The following is a 16,215-nucleotide window of genomic DNA, read 5'->3' as shown; positions in this document are numbered from 1 at the left end:
GCTCAGAGAAAAACAGCCTGGGTAAGAAAAGGAGGGGGAGAGATGTGATTTCATTCCGGAAGGTGTTCTGCTGGTTGCTAAGCCCCATTATTCTCTATCCCACCATGTTGCCACAATCTGTAATTAAGTAATTTGCTTGCTCAGATGTGTATCATGTCTTCTCCACCTTAATTTAGGCTCCTTGAGAGCAAGGACCATGAGTGATCGGTATATCCTCATCACCTGGCACAGAGCAGGCCCTCAAGAACACACTGGGTTATGCACAGAATGCTTAATGAATACTGTGTACCAAGTGCTGCCCTGGAGGAGCATAGGGTGTAGAGGGAGAGAGGACTCCCATGCAAACAGTGTAACAACCCATTCAACAAGGAGTGAAGGCCTACTGGGTGCCAGACACTATGCTTGGTGCTAGACAGAGAGATGTCCCTGCCTAGAATGAGGTCGTGGTATCCTGGGAGTGAGGGACAAGAACCCATGGACAGGAGCTGTATGAGATGAGAAATGCCCTGTCTGAGAGAACCACGTGGTGTTATGTGAACCCAGACAAGGAACATGTAACCAGACTTGGGAATCAGGAAAGGTTAATGGGAGGCAGCAAGATGGAGCACACTGGGAGGGTCCTCTTGACAAAAGAGATGGTGAGGTGGCACATGTAAGGGCAGGGAAGGTTGAGGGGAAAACTCAGGGAGGTCGATTCCAGGGAGGACCAGCTTGGCTGGAGAGCAGTAATTCAGTTAGGGGGTGGGTAGTGGATTAGGTTCCCCTAGGGTGAGCGTGTGGAACAGAAAACTGTGTTGAAGAAAGAACCCTGGAAGACAAATGGTGGAAGAGGAACTCGTGAGATGAGGACCAATAGGAAGAAAACTAAAGAAAAGCTCCATGCCCGTTACCTGCTGTGTAATGCGGCACAGTAACACTGTGCTGTGCAACATCGGGTGGCACTCTGTCAACACTCTCTGCTTCCTAGTCTCAAGAACACCTTGAAAGTATAAAAATGCTAGTAAATATTAGTTTTAGAATTCTGGGATTTACTGTTCTCTCCAGGCAGAATGAGTGCTCTCGAGTGGAAGCCTGGAGTAAATATATCCTCTGGTTTTTATTCTGGTCTTTGTTATTGGTGGTGGCTCTTCTATGGAGACTTGGGGAACACTGACTCATTTACTTCCCAGCTCTTAGCCACTTGATAATTGATCCTGAGCAAGTTACTTACCCTCTATAAGCCCAATATCTTTATTTGCAAAATAGGAATCACTGTGTCTTTCATAAGGAAAGGATATAAAGTGCAAAAAAAAAAAATGCTTAATACAGTGTCAAAGAATATCGTCAGCGGTGAAAAAAAAAATGGTACCTACCGATTTTACACAGCTACCCTGGGGCTGGTGCTTTTTGATGCGAACTCATAAGGAACGCTCTGCCCAACTCCTGAAACCGAGAGGTCAAACTCTGTCCCCGAGTCCGGTCATTGTGTGAGTCAGATAAAAAAAATCTCAGCTCTACAAGGACTCCCAACCTGCAGTGAGCTCCCAGAGACTACAAATCCCAGCATGCAGCGCTCCGGGCCGTGGCGGCCCCGCCCCTTCGCGTTGGCCCGCACGTGGGCGCCGCTCTAGGCACCGCCTCCTCTCGGTGCCCCCGCCGCGGGCGCGCCATGGAGACCGGGTGCTGGTTGCTGGGCGGCGAGTTCGAGGACTCGGTGTTCGAAGAGAGGCGGGAGCGGCGCCCGGGGCCGCCCGCGTCCTACCGCGCCAAGCTGTGTGAGCCGCGGGTGAGAGGGCGGGGCCTCTTCGCCACCTCCCGGCCCCCCAGGCCTCGCCTGGGCCCCCGGGCCTGGCTTCCGCGGGTCCCGGCCCCGGGGCCCACCTGGCCCCCCGTTATCTCTAACCCCTGCGGGCATCGGGGGCGCAAGGAACCCCCGCGCTGTCGCCATGAACTGGCCGCGGGCGCTCGGCGGGTCTGGCGGGGACGCCCTGGTCTCCCCACCCAGCTGTCAGCTCTGCGGGCCCCGCGGGCCAGGCCTCAGCGCCCCACAGACCAGCCGCCGCCCCCTTCCCAGCCTTAGTGTCCGCCCCAAAGGCGACGCCCTTCACCCCAGGGAGCCGGTCCTCCTCCAGCCATGCCCCCTCCCTGCCCCCGTGACATCGCTCTGAGGGTCAGAATCCCTCAGCTGTATCCATTTCTCAGGTCACTTCTTAAACGCTGTCTCCTTCAAGAAGTGTTTTCTCGTATTTTTAAAAGTTAGAGAGAGAGAAAGAGAGAGAGAGAGAGAGACAAACAGGCATCAATGATGAGAGAGAATCATTGGTCGGCTGTCTCCTGCTCGCCCCACACTGGGGATCAGCCCACAATCTGGGCTCATGCCCTGACCAGGAATGGAACCCTGACCTCCTGGTTCACAGGCCAATGCCCAACCACTGAGCCACACAGCCCTGGCCAAGAAGTGTTTTCTCATATTTTTAAAAATTACTTTAGAGAGGGAGAGAGAAAAAGAGAGAGAGATCAATGATGAGAGAGAATCATTGCACGCCCCACACTGGGGTGGCCTGACTAGGAATGGAACCCTGACCTCCTGGTTCCTAGGTCAACGCCCAACCACTGAGCCATGCAGGCCGGGCCAGGAAGTGTTTTCTGATTTCCCTTTCCATCCCGAAATTTTTATCTTTGACTCCTTCCACCACCACCCGCCCCTTTTAGCTTCTGTCAAAACACAAAGCACCTGCCAGCGTCCCATAAAGCTCTTTTAGACCCAGAATGCTAAACGGTCACCTGACGGTGGGCGCTTCATGAATGCCTTTCAAAGTGGAGAGGCATCATATTATTGGCATGTTTATCAATTATGGTCAGTTTCATAAAAACTGGGCGGAGGGGGCATCTGTGAGGGAGAAAAGGGGACATGGTTAAAATCGTCACTCCTCTATGCCGGGATGTCTTCCTCTTGAGTCTCATCCCGAAGAAGTGTGTCTTTTTTGAGACTTAATCGTTTATTTATGGAAAATGGCTTCTGCGTATGAGTTGGAAAAGCACAGCCTCTGTAATACCCTCTTTTCACAATTTCTAGTGGTTTTATGGGGAAACGGAGAGCAGTGATGATGTGGAAGCTCTGACGGTCAAGAAATTCAGAGGGGACCTGGCCTACCGGCGGCAGGAGTATCAGGTAGGATTCTGCGTGTGTAAGGCTGCGCTGCTTGAAAGGGGCTCTTGTTCCTTAAGTTAGGGCCGTGGTCGGCAAACTGCGGCTCTTTGGCCCCTTGAGTGTGGCTCTTCCACAAAATACCACAGTCTGGGTGAGTCTGTTTTAAAGAACTGGCATTAGAAGAAGTTTACATTTAAAAAATGTGGCTCTCGCCGAAACCGGTTTGGCTCAGTGGTAGAGCTTCGGTCTGCAGACTGAAAGGTCCCAGGTTCGATTCCGGTCAAGGGCATGTACCTTGGTTGCGGGGACATCCCCAGTGGGGGGTGTGCAAGAGGCAGCTGATCGATGATTCTCATCGATGTTTCTAACTCTCTATGCCTTTCTCTTCCTCTCTGTAACAAATCAATAAAATATATATATTTTTAAAAAAGATACTTTAAAAAAAAGAAAGTATTATGTATGTTACTCCCCCAATGACCTCCCCACCAACCTGCCACTTTCCACCCCAGGCCTTCAGCACCCTAGTGCCTGTGTCCATGGTCTGTCCTTTTCTTTTTTTAAATATGTTTTTATTTATTTCACATAGAAAAGGAGAGGGAGAAAGATAGAAACATCAATGATGAGAGAGAATCATTGATAGGCTGCCTCCTGCACACCCCCTACTGGGGATCAAGCCTGCAACTGGGCATGTGCCCTTGACCTGAATCGAACCCAAGACCCTTCAGTCCACAGGTGGATGCTCTGTCCACTGATCCAAACCGGCTAGGGCTGGTCTGTCCTTTCCTATGAGGTTCTATATAATTTGTTTTGTTTCTTGTAACTCCAGTATAGGAATCTTTTGGGGATCCTTGTAGTTCGGATTATCCAGGCTCTGTATCTCCTCGTTATGTGGGAGCCCCTATCACAGACACCTCTTAGTGCCCCAGAGGCAAAGCACCCCAAAGTGTGTACGAAAAGGGAGAAACTGACAGCTGGGTACCAGCTCTACATGTAGATCTCATTTCATCTTCATAGGAGTCCTGTTGTCATTTTGCCGATGAAAAGGTTATATAGCAAGTTAGTGGTAGAACCAACATTCAAACCATGGTCTGTTTGGCTCCAGAATGTTCTTCCTACTATACCACGATGTTTTCCATGGTAGTAGTGATTTTTTTTCTCCAGCCATTTATCTTCTGCCTTTGAGAAAAATACCACTGACTGAAATCCTCAGGTCTTTCTTAGTTCATTGTTAGGGTCAGTTATGACATTACCTGAGTCCTTTCTTCTGTGTTTTCTGCTTTTCTTTTCATCCCTCTTTTCATTTTGTCACCCGAACAAATAATGGCCAGAAAGCACTGCAGGAATATTCCAGCATCTCTGACAAGCTGCCACCCACAAACGTTGCCATGAAGAGGGATGCCCAGGAAGGCCAGGCCCGGTGCCTCGCTCGCCTCGGAAGGCACGCAGAAGCGCTGGCCATTGCTACGAACTTGGTGAGTGGTGGCATGGCTTTTTTCTGCTTGTTTTCCTGAGATGGTTGAATATTTTCTGAGACAAAACAAAACCAGCTTCTTGCTCACAGCAAGATCTGTGGGTTGGGAGGAGCAGAAGAAAATTGCCAGTAATGTGAGAACTCTATGATGGTGAACATTTTGGAGCTCTGGACATAATCATTTTCTTGTCATGTTTCTTCTTGATTATGATAAAAATCCTTCATTGCCTGAAAATCTCATTTGCAAAGGTTTTACTCTTGTTAGGAGTAAATACTGATGGAAGGATTATCAGTGATCTGTTTCCTTCTTTAGGTTTTATTTTTCAAAATTTCTACAATGAACATGTATTACTTTTGTAAAGGGGTGGAGTTTACCGAAAAAAAAAAAAAATGACTAAAGATAATACTTCACCAAGCTTTAATAATCCCTTATTTTAGCTTTGAGCAGTGGCAATATCGTAGACAATGAGGTTTATCTGAGTCATGATTATTGCTAATAGGGGGGGAAATCTTTTTTCCTTAAATGGAATTTGCAGAATGTTTTTAAGGGATAAAGAAAAGCAACTCTTTGCAATTCTACATTCTGCTTGTTTTTGTTTTCAGGTTAAGGCCTCTCTGGTTTACTTCTGGTTATTTGTGTAAATTTTATAGGGGTTTGATCTCAAGTAAACAGTCCTGGTTTATAGATCGCCAGTGTTCCTCCTCAAAGGGAACTAATGAGGCATGTCGCTGATCTTGACCGCTGTGGACCTGGTCGACCAAGGTCAGCCTCGAGTGTGCATGCATCTGAGCTGTCCATGCATCTGAGCTGTCCTCTTTCCGGTTAACTGAAGGTTATCACTGAGCGGTTCATCGCATAGGATCTCCACCTCTTGCAGTGAGAGGAAACCTTGGGGTAATTGTCTTCAAACATGGAAAACAGCTGCATTTTCTCCTTTCTTTTTCTCCCTTCTAGTGATTGTGGGTTAATTGGATGCATATTGTTGCAAAAACTTGTTTCTTAAACAATTTAAACATCTCATAGTGGTGTGTGATATGTTCTCCACCGACATGCCAATTCCACATGTGCCCAGGTCTGGGGCTAGTGCTGAGGAGACAGATAAGAAAGTCTCTCCTGCACATCCATTGCCCACCGGGGTCCAGAGGGAGAACCCTCGCCTGTTACCGCGTCAGCTTCCCTGTGACTTTATTCTTTACGCCCAGTGACTGCCTGGCTCTGCTGCTTCCTCGCTGTGTGAGGTCATGCAGCTTCTCTAACTCCTTTGCTGAGACTCATTGGCCTCATCTGTAAAATGGGGCTGAAAACAGAATCTGTCCTAAGGGATTGTCATGAGGATTAAGTGAGTCGAGCACTTCAATGAGCTACGCCTGGCACATGACAAGCACTCAGTGAATATTAGCCAGTCATCATCGCATCCCAGAGGAGGTGCAGTATTCCAGAACACTCACACCCAGTCATCTACGTGGAATTTAACATCCGCAGAGTTACTTACTAATGATGCTGTCAGAACCCTCCCACCAGAATGGTAGTTTGTATGTAACATCTCTGCCCCAACACACACACACTTGCTTTCTCATTAGGAAATGTTTTTACACAGTTTCATATTGAAGGCCCACAGGGAGGTTGTAGAACGGCAGTGTGTGGTTCAGGTGTCCAGTCACATACTGTCCTTACTGTACATGAAGGGCGGGAGGAGGTATGACTCAGCGGTTACTAAGCGTCTGCTGTGTCTGAAGTGCTGTGCTCTGTGCTCGGGCTCAGCCTTGAACGGAAACCCTCTAGGATAGGGGTGTCGAACTCAATCAGAGAAGGGGCCAAAATCTAAAATCCAGCCTAAATCGCGGGCCGAATGGTTTACTGAACAGTCATAAACTGTCATTGTGATGGAAACGCAGCGGAGTGCAGTGATGATAGTGCGGTGCGGGCCACATTGCAAGGCCTGGCGGGACGGATTTGGCCCGCGGGCCTTGTGTTTGACACATGTGCGACGTCCTGGACTGTCGGGAAGACAATACTCAACAAGAGTAGCAGTAACACCAGGCAGGTCTGTCGCTTGGCAGACGGTGTGACCAGGTCGGCAGCGTGGGCTCTTTCCGTCTTTCCACTCAGCACGCACTGCCGAGAGCCGCCCAGGCTTCCGCTCCCTGAGGTGCCGGGACCTGGGCAGCAGCCTGGGCAGTTCCACTCGGTGCCGTTTTCCGCAGCCGCTCCATTTGCACACTGGACAGCCAGGCTTTCTGTGACTTAAAACCAACTGAAAGGCCATTTAGTCTGCTGTCTGCTCTCCAGGCTTGAACTTAGAAAAGAAGGTTTGTTTTCTGTAACCCCCGGGGCTTTTACCATATGGCAAGTTAGGCAAGAGGCGGTGGCTCTGCTAAGGAGACCGCAAAGGACTTTCTGATCAGAAGGAAACCAAGAACCCCCCGGAGCCAATAACACCGGCCTTGGGCAGAGCAGGGAAGGCATATGGACTCACTCACGATGCAGCATGAGCTTCCGGCTGTCCTGCTGGAGATCTAAGCCAAGGACATTGGACAGAGTTCATTCGAATCCTCAAGGAAATGGCCATTTGGGTTTTCAGAAAGCCTGGAATCTTACTAGTAAAATGGAACCGTTAGCCTAGGCCCATGATTGGCACACTGTGGCTCGTGAGTGTGGCTCTTCCACAAAGTACCACAGCCTGGGCGAGTCTCTTTTGAAGAAGTGGCGTTAGAAGAAGTTTAAGTTTAAAAAATTTGGCTCTCAAAAGAAATTTCAATCGTTGTACTGTTGATATTTGGCTCTGTTGACTAATGAGTTTGCCAACCACTGGCCTAGGCCCTAGAGTATCAGAAAGTTGGCTTGGGTCTCTTAGCTGTGTGGCTGAAGGCAATGAAGATTATAATAGCCCTGCCGAAACGGGTTTGGCTCACTGGTTAGAGCACCGGTCTACGGACTGAAAGGTCCCAGGTTCGATTCCGGTCAAGGGCATGTACCTTGGTTGCGGGCACATCCCCAGTAGGGGGTGTGCAAGAGGCAGCTGATCGATGATTCTCTCTCATCGATGTTTTTTTTTTTTGTTTGTTTGTTTTAAATCAATCTTTATTGTTCATATTATTACAAAGGTTCCTCATTTCTTCCCCCCTCCACCAGGTTCCCACCCCACCCTCCGCCCCCTACCCATCCCCCATTGTCCTTATCCATAGGTGCACAGTTTATGTTCAGTCTCTTCCTCCCTCCCTTTCCCCGATAGTAAATCCCTTTTCAGATAGTAAATCAGTTACTTAGCATTTTCTCATATCAATAATACCTCCACATGCCCAATGATACACTTCACACAAAAGACATTTCCAAATAGGTCAACCAGCCTCATCCAGGCCCCACCCAAGGCACTCACAGATCAACACCCCAGCGCTATACTAACTCAACACATCCAGATCTAAGCCTTCATCACTTGATTCAGCAGACCCTCAAGTTCCCCAAAAAGTTTCCAGTCATGTCTGAGAGGCAGCCGTGGGGCAGGGGTAGGCGAGGAGCAAGCTGTTCCGGGCCTGGCTGCTCTGGGCCTGGCCTCTGTTGCTCTGGTTCGTTCCACAACCAGCTGCTCCGGGTCCGGTCACCGCCACTCCCGACCTAGTTGCTCTGGACTTGGCTGCTGCTGCTCCGGGCCTGGCCGCACCCGACCCGGCTGCTCCAGGCCTGGCCGCTCCCAGCCTGGCCGCTCCCAGCCTGGATGCTCCGGGCTTGGCTACTGCTGTTCTGGGCCTGGCTGCTCCCAACCCAGCTGCTCTGGGCCCGGCTTCTCTGGGCCCGGCCACTCCGGGTCTGGGCGTTCCTGGACTGGCCACCCTGGGCTTGGCCGCCTCTGCCTCAGGCCTGGCTGCCACTGCCCCAGGTCTGGCTGCTCCAGTGCTGGCTGTTGATGCTCTGGTTCTGGCTGCTGCTGCTCCGGGGCCTGGCCGTTGCTGCTCTGGGCCCAGATGCCACTGCCTTGTGCCTGGCCACTCTAGGCCTGGCCGCCGCTGTTCCAACATTCTGTCCTTTTTTTTTTTTTTTTTAAACGCATTTATGTTGCAATGTTGGCTGGTGAGTTGAGTTCTGACTTAGTCTTTGATTTTTCAAGATCTTCTTTGTATTCTTTCTTAGGTAATTTTACTATCTTTTGCTTTCACTTGATTTCTTCACATTGAGAACTTCTTTGGTTTCTTCCTCCTTGTCCCGGGAGCTCAGCAGGTTGGCCTGTGGCACCCCTTTGTTCTCCGCGGGCTCCTGCGCTGCTTCAGCCTGTTGCCAGGGTCGGCGCCGCCCAGGAACCAGCCCCCGGCCTTGGCTCCATTGCCCACGCTCAGCGGTCGAGGGCTCAGGGGCACCCCCCTCCCCCCGAGGCCCCGTCACCCGGCTCCTTGCTGGTGCCCGGCTGGCCGGTGTCCGGCAGGGGCTCCTGCTCCTCGTCGCGTTCCTCCAGTCTGGAGCTTTTTTTCTCCTTCCCTCTAGGGGAGTCTAGGATCAGAGTCAACAGACTGTCCTCTGCGTGCAGTGTGCGCGACTCTGGGGGCTCCGCTTTTCACCGCTCCCCTGGGATTCCGCCTCACAGCCCCGTCTCCCCCTGCCTGAGCCTGGGTCCTCAGGGTCTGGCCTAGGACTGGGGTTCAGAGCAGTCGAAACTGGGGCCCAACACGGCCGGGGCTCCTGTTTCCTTCCCTCCAGGGCAATCCCGCATCAGAGTCAACATTCCTTCCCTTGTAAGCAATGTGCGCGACTCCGGGGGCTCGGCCTTTCGCCGCTCTCCCAGGACTCCACCTCACAGCCCCATCTCCCCCTGCCAGAGCCTGGGTCCCCAGGGATTGGCCTAGAACTCGGGTTCAGAGCAGTCCGGACTGAGGCTTTGTTTCTTCCGGCTAGGGTAATCCAGCATCAGAGTCAACATTCAGTCCTCTGCGCGCAATGTGCGCGCAACTCCGGAGGCCCTGCTTTTCACTGCTCCCCTGGGATTCCGCCTCACAGCCCCGTCTCCCCCTGCCGCAGCCTGGGTCCCCAGGGTCTGGCCCATAACTGGGGCTCAGCGCTGCCAGTTCGGGGGTTCAGCCCAGGCTGGGGGTTTTATTTCCTTCCTGCTAGGGAACGCCAGGCAGCACCCAGCCCTCTCCTCCTCTCCGCGCGCGGGTGCATGCGGGCGCACAGCATGTCTCTGTACCTTAGGCTTTTTTTCAGCTCCTCTGATTTTCCTCTGGTTTTCTCTTTCCTTCTTGTTGTAGAATTTTCAGTCAGTCGACTACCTGTAGCTCTGGGCAATGTCCACTCTACATTTTAGTTGTATTCCATTGAAATTGTTGTGTGCTGCTGCGGTTAGATGTCTACCTGAGCAGCCATCTTGGATCCTCCTCTCATCGATGTTTCTAACTCTCTATCCCTCTCTCTTCCTCTGTAAAAAATCAATTTAAAAAAATTTTTTAATGAAAAAAAAAAAAAGATTATAATAGTCCTAACCGGTTTGGCTCAGTGGATAGAGCGTCAGCTTGCAGACTGTGGTTTGATTTCAGTCAAGGGCATGTACCTTGGTTGCAGGCACATACATCCCCAGTAGGGGGTGTGCAGGAGGCAGCTGATTGATGTTTCTTCCTCATCCATGTTTCTAACTCTCTCTCTGTCCCTTCCTCTCTGTAAAAAAAAAAAATATATATATATATATATATATATATATATATATATATAAAGATTATAATAAACTTGAAGATAAACTGGCATTGATGTCTTTGGTGTGAACTTTGTGTTATTGTTATGACATTAGGATCTTGGGAGTGATGGGTGCTTGCTTTACTGGGTAGCATATATTTCTCTAGGTTTAGGGTTTCAAACAGATCTATTGAAAAGTATAATACTTCGTTCACTCTCCTTGTGTAGCTGCTGAAAAATTCTTCTGGTTTATAACATATACAGCCTGGGTGGTTAGGAATTTCCATTTTTGCGTAGAAAACGGTCTGAAGTGTAATGTTTGTGACCTTTCTTTTCTCCTTAGGAAATGAAAGCCACGAACACAGACCATTTAACCACCGTGCTCTGCCTCCAGCTCGCCATTTGCTCAAGCTCGCAGGACGCGCAGCGCACCGCCTTCTGCCTTCAGAGGCTGGTCTGTCTGCACCCCTTCAGCCCGTGGAGCTGGGGCCGGCTGGCAGAGGCCTACCTGGCCGCGCCGTCCGCGTCCTCTCACAGACAGAGCCGCCCCACCCCCGGCGACAGAGCGGTCACCCGCGCCTGTCCGCACGCAGGAGAAGACTGTGGCGCGTGCCTCCCCGAGACGCTGCCTGGGAGCCCCGCGGTTCCTGGGGAGACGGGCGGCAGCGGCCGGAAGGAGGAGGAAGCGCTGGAGAACCGTCTGGACTCTCTGTCGCTGGAGGCTCGGGTGAAAGCGTGCGCCTCCTTTGTACGGACCAGGTAAGGACAGCGCAGTAAGCAATGTGCGGGTGCTCAGCTCAGAGGAAAGGCGGTGCTCAGCTCAGAGGCAAGGTGTCCTTTTCTGATATTAAGTTTCAAAAAGTTCCAGGCTAGACTTGGGGGATGTTTTTGAGATATTTCCTGTGGTCTGGACGCAATGCTCCCAGAGGCTGGGAGGAGCTGCAGACAGGCCAGATGAAGACGGTGTGTGTGTGTGTGTGTGTGTGCGCGTGCACTGGGCCAGGTTCTGCCAGATGAAGACGGGGGTGTGCACTGGGCCAGGTTCTGTCCAGAGCTCCCCAGGGACTTCCCCTCGCACTTCCTCAAGCTCCAGGTCTCTCTCCCCCCCTGCGAGGGCTGACATGAGCTGCCCTCCCTCTCCTGTTCTCCTGTGTACTGCAGTCCCTCTTCCTGGCTGTGTTCTGCCCACAGGGGTCTTCTCGATTTGCACACACAAATTCTTGAGTCAGAGCCCCCCTCGGCAGCCCTCTTTCCCCAGATGGTCGTGTGGCCGGCTCCTCGTCCTGCAAGTCTTGGCTTGGGGTGTCTCGGAGGAGCCTCCTCTCTGTCCCATCAAAGTAGACACTGCCTCCACCCTCTTGGATTCCTTCCCATAGCGCCCATCGCCACCTGAGATTGTCTTGTTTGTGATCTCTTCTTCCACCCCAGGGAGTGGAGCCTGTCTCCTGGGGCCTACATAGTGTGTGGTGTCTGCACAGTCTGGATTTCATACACAACCGAGGGGCCACCTGAGGGGGCAGGAGGGAGGGGAGCCTGGAGACCAGGCGACCAGGCTTTGATCATGAGGCGGCAGTTCGTGGGGAGGCGGTTGCAAAGTGGGCATCAGGGAGTCCTCAGCGCTGTGGGCCTGCTTCGGGAAAGGGAAGTGAGCTGGAGAGTCTCATTCGTCCTTGAGGTTGGGCTGCTGTGGGCGCAGGCCCTGGAGGGTCACAGAGCACTGACCGCAGAGGAGCACACTCCATGGCATGTGTGCTTTGATCACGTGACTTCTGCAGGCCGCCCTCTGAGAGCTTGCTGTCTAAGAGTTTCTTTGAGAAGCTTGGCCAGTGCCTTTTCCAGAAGACCACTCTCCAGTGGAGCCGGGCCCTTCGCTCAGGATAAGAAGCGTTAGGATGCGGAGGCGGTGAGCGCCTGCGGGGAGCCCAGCGGACTCTCATCCAGCGAACCCTGTGCTGCATGTGGCCACCGCATCGCTCTCTTCCCGGAGCCTGCCTGGCCGGACGTTTGTGTTTTCCAGGCTTTTGCTTCAGCTCACCCAGTCCCAGCAGACATCGTTTGCTCTGGAGAGGAACCTCAGGACCCAGCAGGAAGTTGAAGATAAAGTGAAAGGCTTTGGCTTCAGAGAAGACACCCTGCAGCTGATCACTGAGGTGAGTGATGCCCTGGGATTTGTGTGAAGCGAGGCACCAGGGATATTTTCCTGGCGCCCACGCCCTTTTTTCAAAAAACGAGGTCAGAGCTCATCCTCCGAAGGGCTTCCTGGTCCTTCTGCCGCAGGGCGGAGGGGCCCTGTCCATTCCAGTTGCTGCCTGGGCACCGGCATGCCCAGCAGCTGCTGAGTGCTGAGGGGGAGGAATGATGCTGACATCTGTGCAGGACTCAGTGTGTTTGCTCCTTCATTCATCCTCACAACAGCCTGCGGGGCGGGTGGGCTGAGGGAGGCGCAGAGACGCTGTGACTTGCCAAGGTCAGGATTTCAGGGGCGGAGCCGTGCTGGAACCAGTCCAGTTGCAGGTCCATTGTCTGTCTGCCCCACCCGTTACTGCTTTGATGTTATGGAGACGTTCAGGTGACAATCTTTTTAAACCTTTACTAGCTTTTAAAACAAATGCTGGCTCTAGGCGGTTTGGCTCAGTGGATGGAGTGTCGGCCCGGGGACCGAAGGGTCCCGAGTTCAGTCCCCGTCAAGGGCACTTACTTGGTTGCATGCTCACAATCAATCGATGTGTCTCTCTCACATCGATGTTTCTCTCTGTCTCTCCCCCTCCCTTCTATTCTCTCTAAAAATCAATGGAGAAATATCCTCGGGTGAGGATTAACAAATAAACCAAATTATATGCTGTTGAAATATCTTCAGATGACATTTGGAGATTATCCATGTACTTATGTGACTCCTCTTTGTATATCATTGAAACGTGACAGCCCAGGGACTTTCCCCATGAGAATAACCCATTAGCATGTACACATCCTAATGTCATGCTTTCAACAAATGTTTACTGCATGCCCTGGCTGGTTTTTCTCAGTGGGTAGAGCATCAGCCGGTGGACTGAAGGGTCCTGGGTTTGATTCCTGTCAAGGACACATGCCTGGGTTGTGGGTTTGATCCTCAATAGGGGCATGCAGGAAGCAGCCAATCAATGATTCTCATCATTGATGTTTGTCTTTCTCCCTCTCACTTCCTCTCTGAAATCAATAAGAATATATTTTTAAAAATGCTTCCTGCAAATCTATGATTGCCTGGTTCCTTCTTCCCTTCCCCAAACTAAGCTCTCCCTTGACTCCTTTCCCTGTTCTGGGATCACACCTCCTGTCTTGTCTCTGAGCCTTTTTCACCCTCCCCCTTCTCGGGCTCTTCCCCTGAGCCCACAGACATGCCCAGACACCTGTCTCTCTGAGCCAACCGGAGCCTTGCCTTTGTCTGACTCCCACAGATACGTATGTAGCAGTGGGCAGTCACTTTCTGTTTCTTCTTCCCTTTGCTCTGAGAGGCGGCACTCGGCTTTTCTCCAGTTTTTCTCACTGTCCCTCTGCCTCTTGAGGCACCACTAGCTTTCTCTGAGGTCCTCCGCTCCCTCTGCTTCCTCCCCAGCAGTGATACCTCATACCCACACAGCTCAGTGGTCGCCTCTGGGCGGCTGACCTTCTAGTCTGGGTCTCTGCTCCCTGCTCTGGAACAGAGTGATTACCTGCTGAGCGGTTAATCAGAGATGATTATTGATTATTCTGCTGTCACTTCAGCTAAAATGGAACTGCTCACCAAAACACTTCCCACCTTTTACTGGTGCCCGGCATACGGAGTGCCGGTGCCCGGCATACGGAGAGGAAGCACAGGGGAGTTGGGGAGAACCATCTCTTCCTTAGACTTAGATTTTTTTTGTCGACTCTGTCTGTCATTCTTGGTTTATCCAGACCTGGAACCTCACAGCCTCCTCCTCTGTTCTCACTGTAGCCGGCACCACACCCACCTTTCTTCAGGGCCCCTCACCACCAGCCACAGTCCTTACCACTCCCCGTGCTCTCACAGCGCCTCCGGCTCACCTCCTGCTTCCTCCCCCTCAGATCTGTCTTAAATGCTGCTGCTGAGTTCATCTTAAATCGTGCTTGGAGGACTGGGTGCAGAGGGGAGGGATTGAGGAGTACAGATGGTGGTTACCGAATAGTCACTGTCTGTGAAGTACAGCACAGGAAATACAGTCAGTAACATTGCAAGAACTCCTTATGGTGCCAGGTGGGCACTAGACTTACCGGGGGAATCACTTCATAAATGATGTGATTGTCTAACCACTATGCTGTACACCGAAATGAGTATAAAATAGTATTGACTTTCAAGTATAATTGAAAAATAAAATTGAAAAAAACCAAATATTGCTTTGACCATATTACCTGCTTGCTTAAAACGAAAATGTATCAGGTTAGTTTACAGCCTTAATAATGGTGTCCAAGGCCTTCCAGAGAGTAACCCCAACTTCTGACCTAGTCATTCCTCACACAAGTCTTTGCCTCTGCTAGACTATCTGCCTGTATCTAATAAACCTGCCCTGGGGTTCCCATCTCCACCTCCTGTTCCTGTCCCCAAAGACCCGGCCGAAATCCACATCCGCTAGGCACCTCTCGCAGCGTGTGCTGTCCGTGGCAGCTCCTCCCTCACCTGAGCTCAGATGGAATGATGGCTTGAATAGGTAGCTCTTTATTCCCCCTCAACCCGTCCTGTCTTCCACCTCCTCGCGCGTCCGTTCCCCCCAACCCTCTCCAAGCAAGAGCATGTCTTAATCTTCCTGGTGTTTTATCAAAGAGAACCTAATGCAGAATCGGAACCTGATTCTGACCAGTAGGGAGCAGTATTGTGCCTTCAGAGGGCCAGCCTGCTTCTTCGGTCTCGGAGGTTGTGTGGTTCCATTTCTGGGAGGATGGAGTTCTGTCCTGCCCAAGCCCCGCTCTTCAGTCATTCTACCAGGAGGGTGGGTCCCTCCAGCTGCCGAGAGAAGATGCTCTCAGCTACGAGGAGGTGGCTCGGCTTCCTGTCTTGACTCGTTCCCCTGCCACAGGAGCACTTCTGTGACTGTTCGCTCGGGAAGGACGGGCCCGGAAACGGGGTGGTATTTCACCCAAGGCCCTCAGATCGCTGCTCTGACCAGGCATCTTTTCGATGTGCTGGAACGGTTGGAGTCGTCCCCGCGCTGCTGAAGGAGGCCTGCTTGTGTGAAATCCTTTAGGCCACAGACACGTGGTCCTGCACGCCAGGGCGAGTGCCCCTTTTATGTTGTTTTTCCCCTCCTGCAGGTTATGGGAGAAGACATCGTTCCAGAAAAAATAAAAGACGAGGTTCACAGCGAGGTGAAGTGTGTGGGCCCCGCAGCCCTGGCCGCCTTGGTGGTCGCATCTTCGGAGGAATTTGAAGACAAGTGGTTCCGAAAGATCAAAGACCACTTCTGCTCCTTTGAAAGCCAGTTCCATACACAGATGCAGATCTCTGCTTAACAACAAAACATCCGGCCTGGCTGGTTTGGCTCAGTGGGTGGAGCAGCAGCCTGCAGACTGAAGGCTCTTGGGTTTGACTCCAGTCGGGGGCATGTATGTGCCTGGGTTGCAGGCTTGATCCCCAGTGTGGGGTGTGCAGGAGGCAGCTGATCAGTGATTCTCTTTCATCACTGATGTTTCTATCTCTCCATCTCTGAAATCAATAAAAATATTTTTAAAAAAGACATCTGGCCCCATGTTAACTGTCTTTTACTTCACAGAGAATCCACTGCTAACCATGAAACAGAGTGAGTGAATCAAATGTGACGCTTTGTTTTATAAAAATGGCTTATCTCCCAGGTTCTTTCTGTTGTGTTCCGTTTCTTAGATTGTTGCCATTCACCTCTCTTAGCCTCCCACCCCTTTATAAGTCATCTGTTGGGAGAGTGTGTAAAAGAGGCTTTTAGGTTTTTTAGGCTTTTAATTTTTTAAAATAGATTTTTA

General features: G+C 51.4%; 1 protein-coding gene and 1 non-coding gene across 3 annotated transcripts; both read left to right on the top strand.

Annotated features, from left to right (window-relative positions):
- The first annotated feature begins 1,600 nt into the window (after nucleotides 1–1,600).
- LOC118718390 (uncharacterized protein C8orf76) lies at nucleotides 1,601–15,880 on the top strand. 2 transcript variants are annotated; one of them, XM_036437190.2, is made up of 6 exons: nucleotides 1,603–1,765; nucleotides 3,056–3,151; nucleotides 4,459–4,602; nucleotides 10,598–11,013; nucleotides 12,272–12,404; nucleotides 15,535–15,879. In XM_036437190.2, the coding sequence occupies exons 1-6, from the start codon at nucleotides 1,649–1,651 to the stop codon at nucleotides 15,730–15,732; spliced, it is 1,104 nt and encodes a 367-aa protein (XP_036293083.1). In that variant the 5' UTR covers nucleotides 1,603–1,648; the 3' UTR covers nucleotides 15,733–15,879. The 2 variants fall into 2 exon arrangements, with proteins under 2 accessions (XP_045437456.1, XP_036293083.1); XM_045581500.1 differs by lacking the exon at nucleotides 4,459–4,602 and having other exon boundaries at nucleotides 1,601–1,765; nucleotides 15,535–15,880.
- LOC118718703 lies at nucleotides 5,038–5,173 on the top strand. The gene has a single exon (XR_004987887.1). It is a non-coding gene; the product is annotated as a U4 spliceosomal RNA (small nuclear RNA).
- Nucleotides 15,881–16,215: the final 335 nt, after the last annotated feature.

This window comes from Pipistrellus kuhlii, unplaced genomic scaffold (genome assembly GCF_014108245.1).
Source record: "Pipistrellus kuhlii isolate mPipKuh1 unplaced genomic scaffold, mPipKuh1.p scaffold_m20_p_14, whole genome shotgun sequence".
In the NCBI taxonomy this organism is placed as follows: domain Eukaryota; kingdom Metazoa; phylum Chordata; class Mammalia; order Chiroptera; family Vespertilionidae; genus Pipistrellus; species Pipistrellus kuhlii.
Note: the sequence above shows the minus strand (reverse complement) of the source record. Positions and strands in the feature narration are given on the sequence as shown.

Bases quoted from the DNA above. Each gene is read 5' to 3' on its own strand.
- LOC118718390 (XM_036437190.2), top strand. From the start codon at position 1,649: ATGGAGACCGGGTGCTGGTTGCTGGGCGGCGAGTTCGAGGACTCGGTG. The intron at 3,152-4,458 runs GTAGGATTCTGC...AATAATGGCCAG, and splicing joins ACCGGCGGCAGGAGTATCAG to AAAGCACTGCAGGAATATTC. The intron at 4,603-10,597 runs GTGAGTGGTGGC...TTTTCTCCTTAG, and splicing joins TGGCCATTGCTACGAACTTG to GAAATGAAAGCCACGAACAC.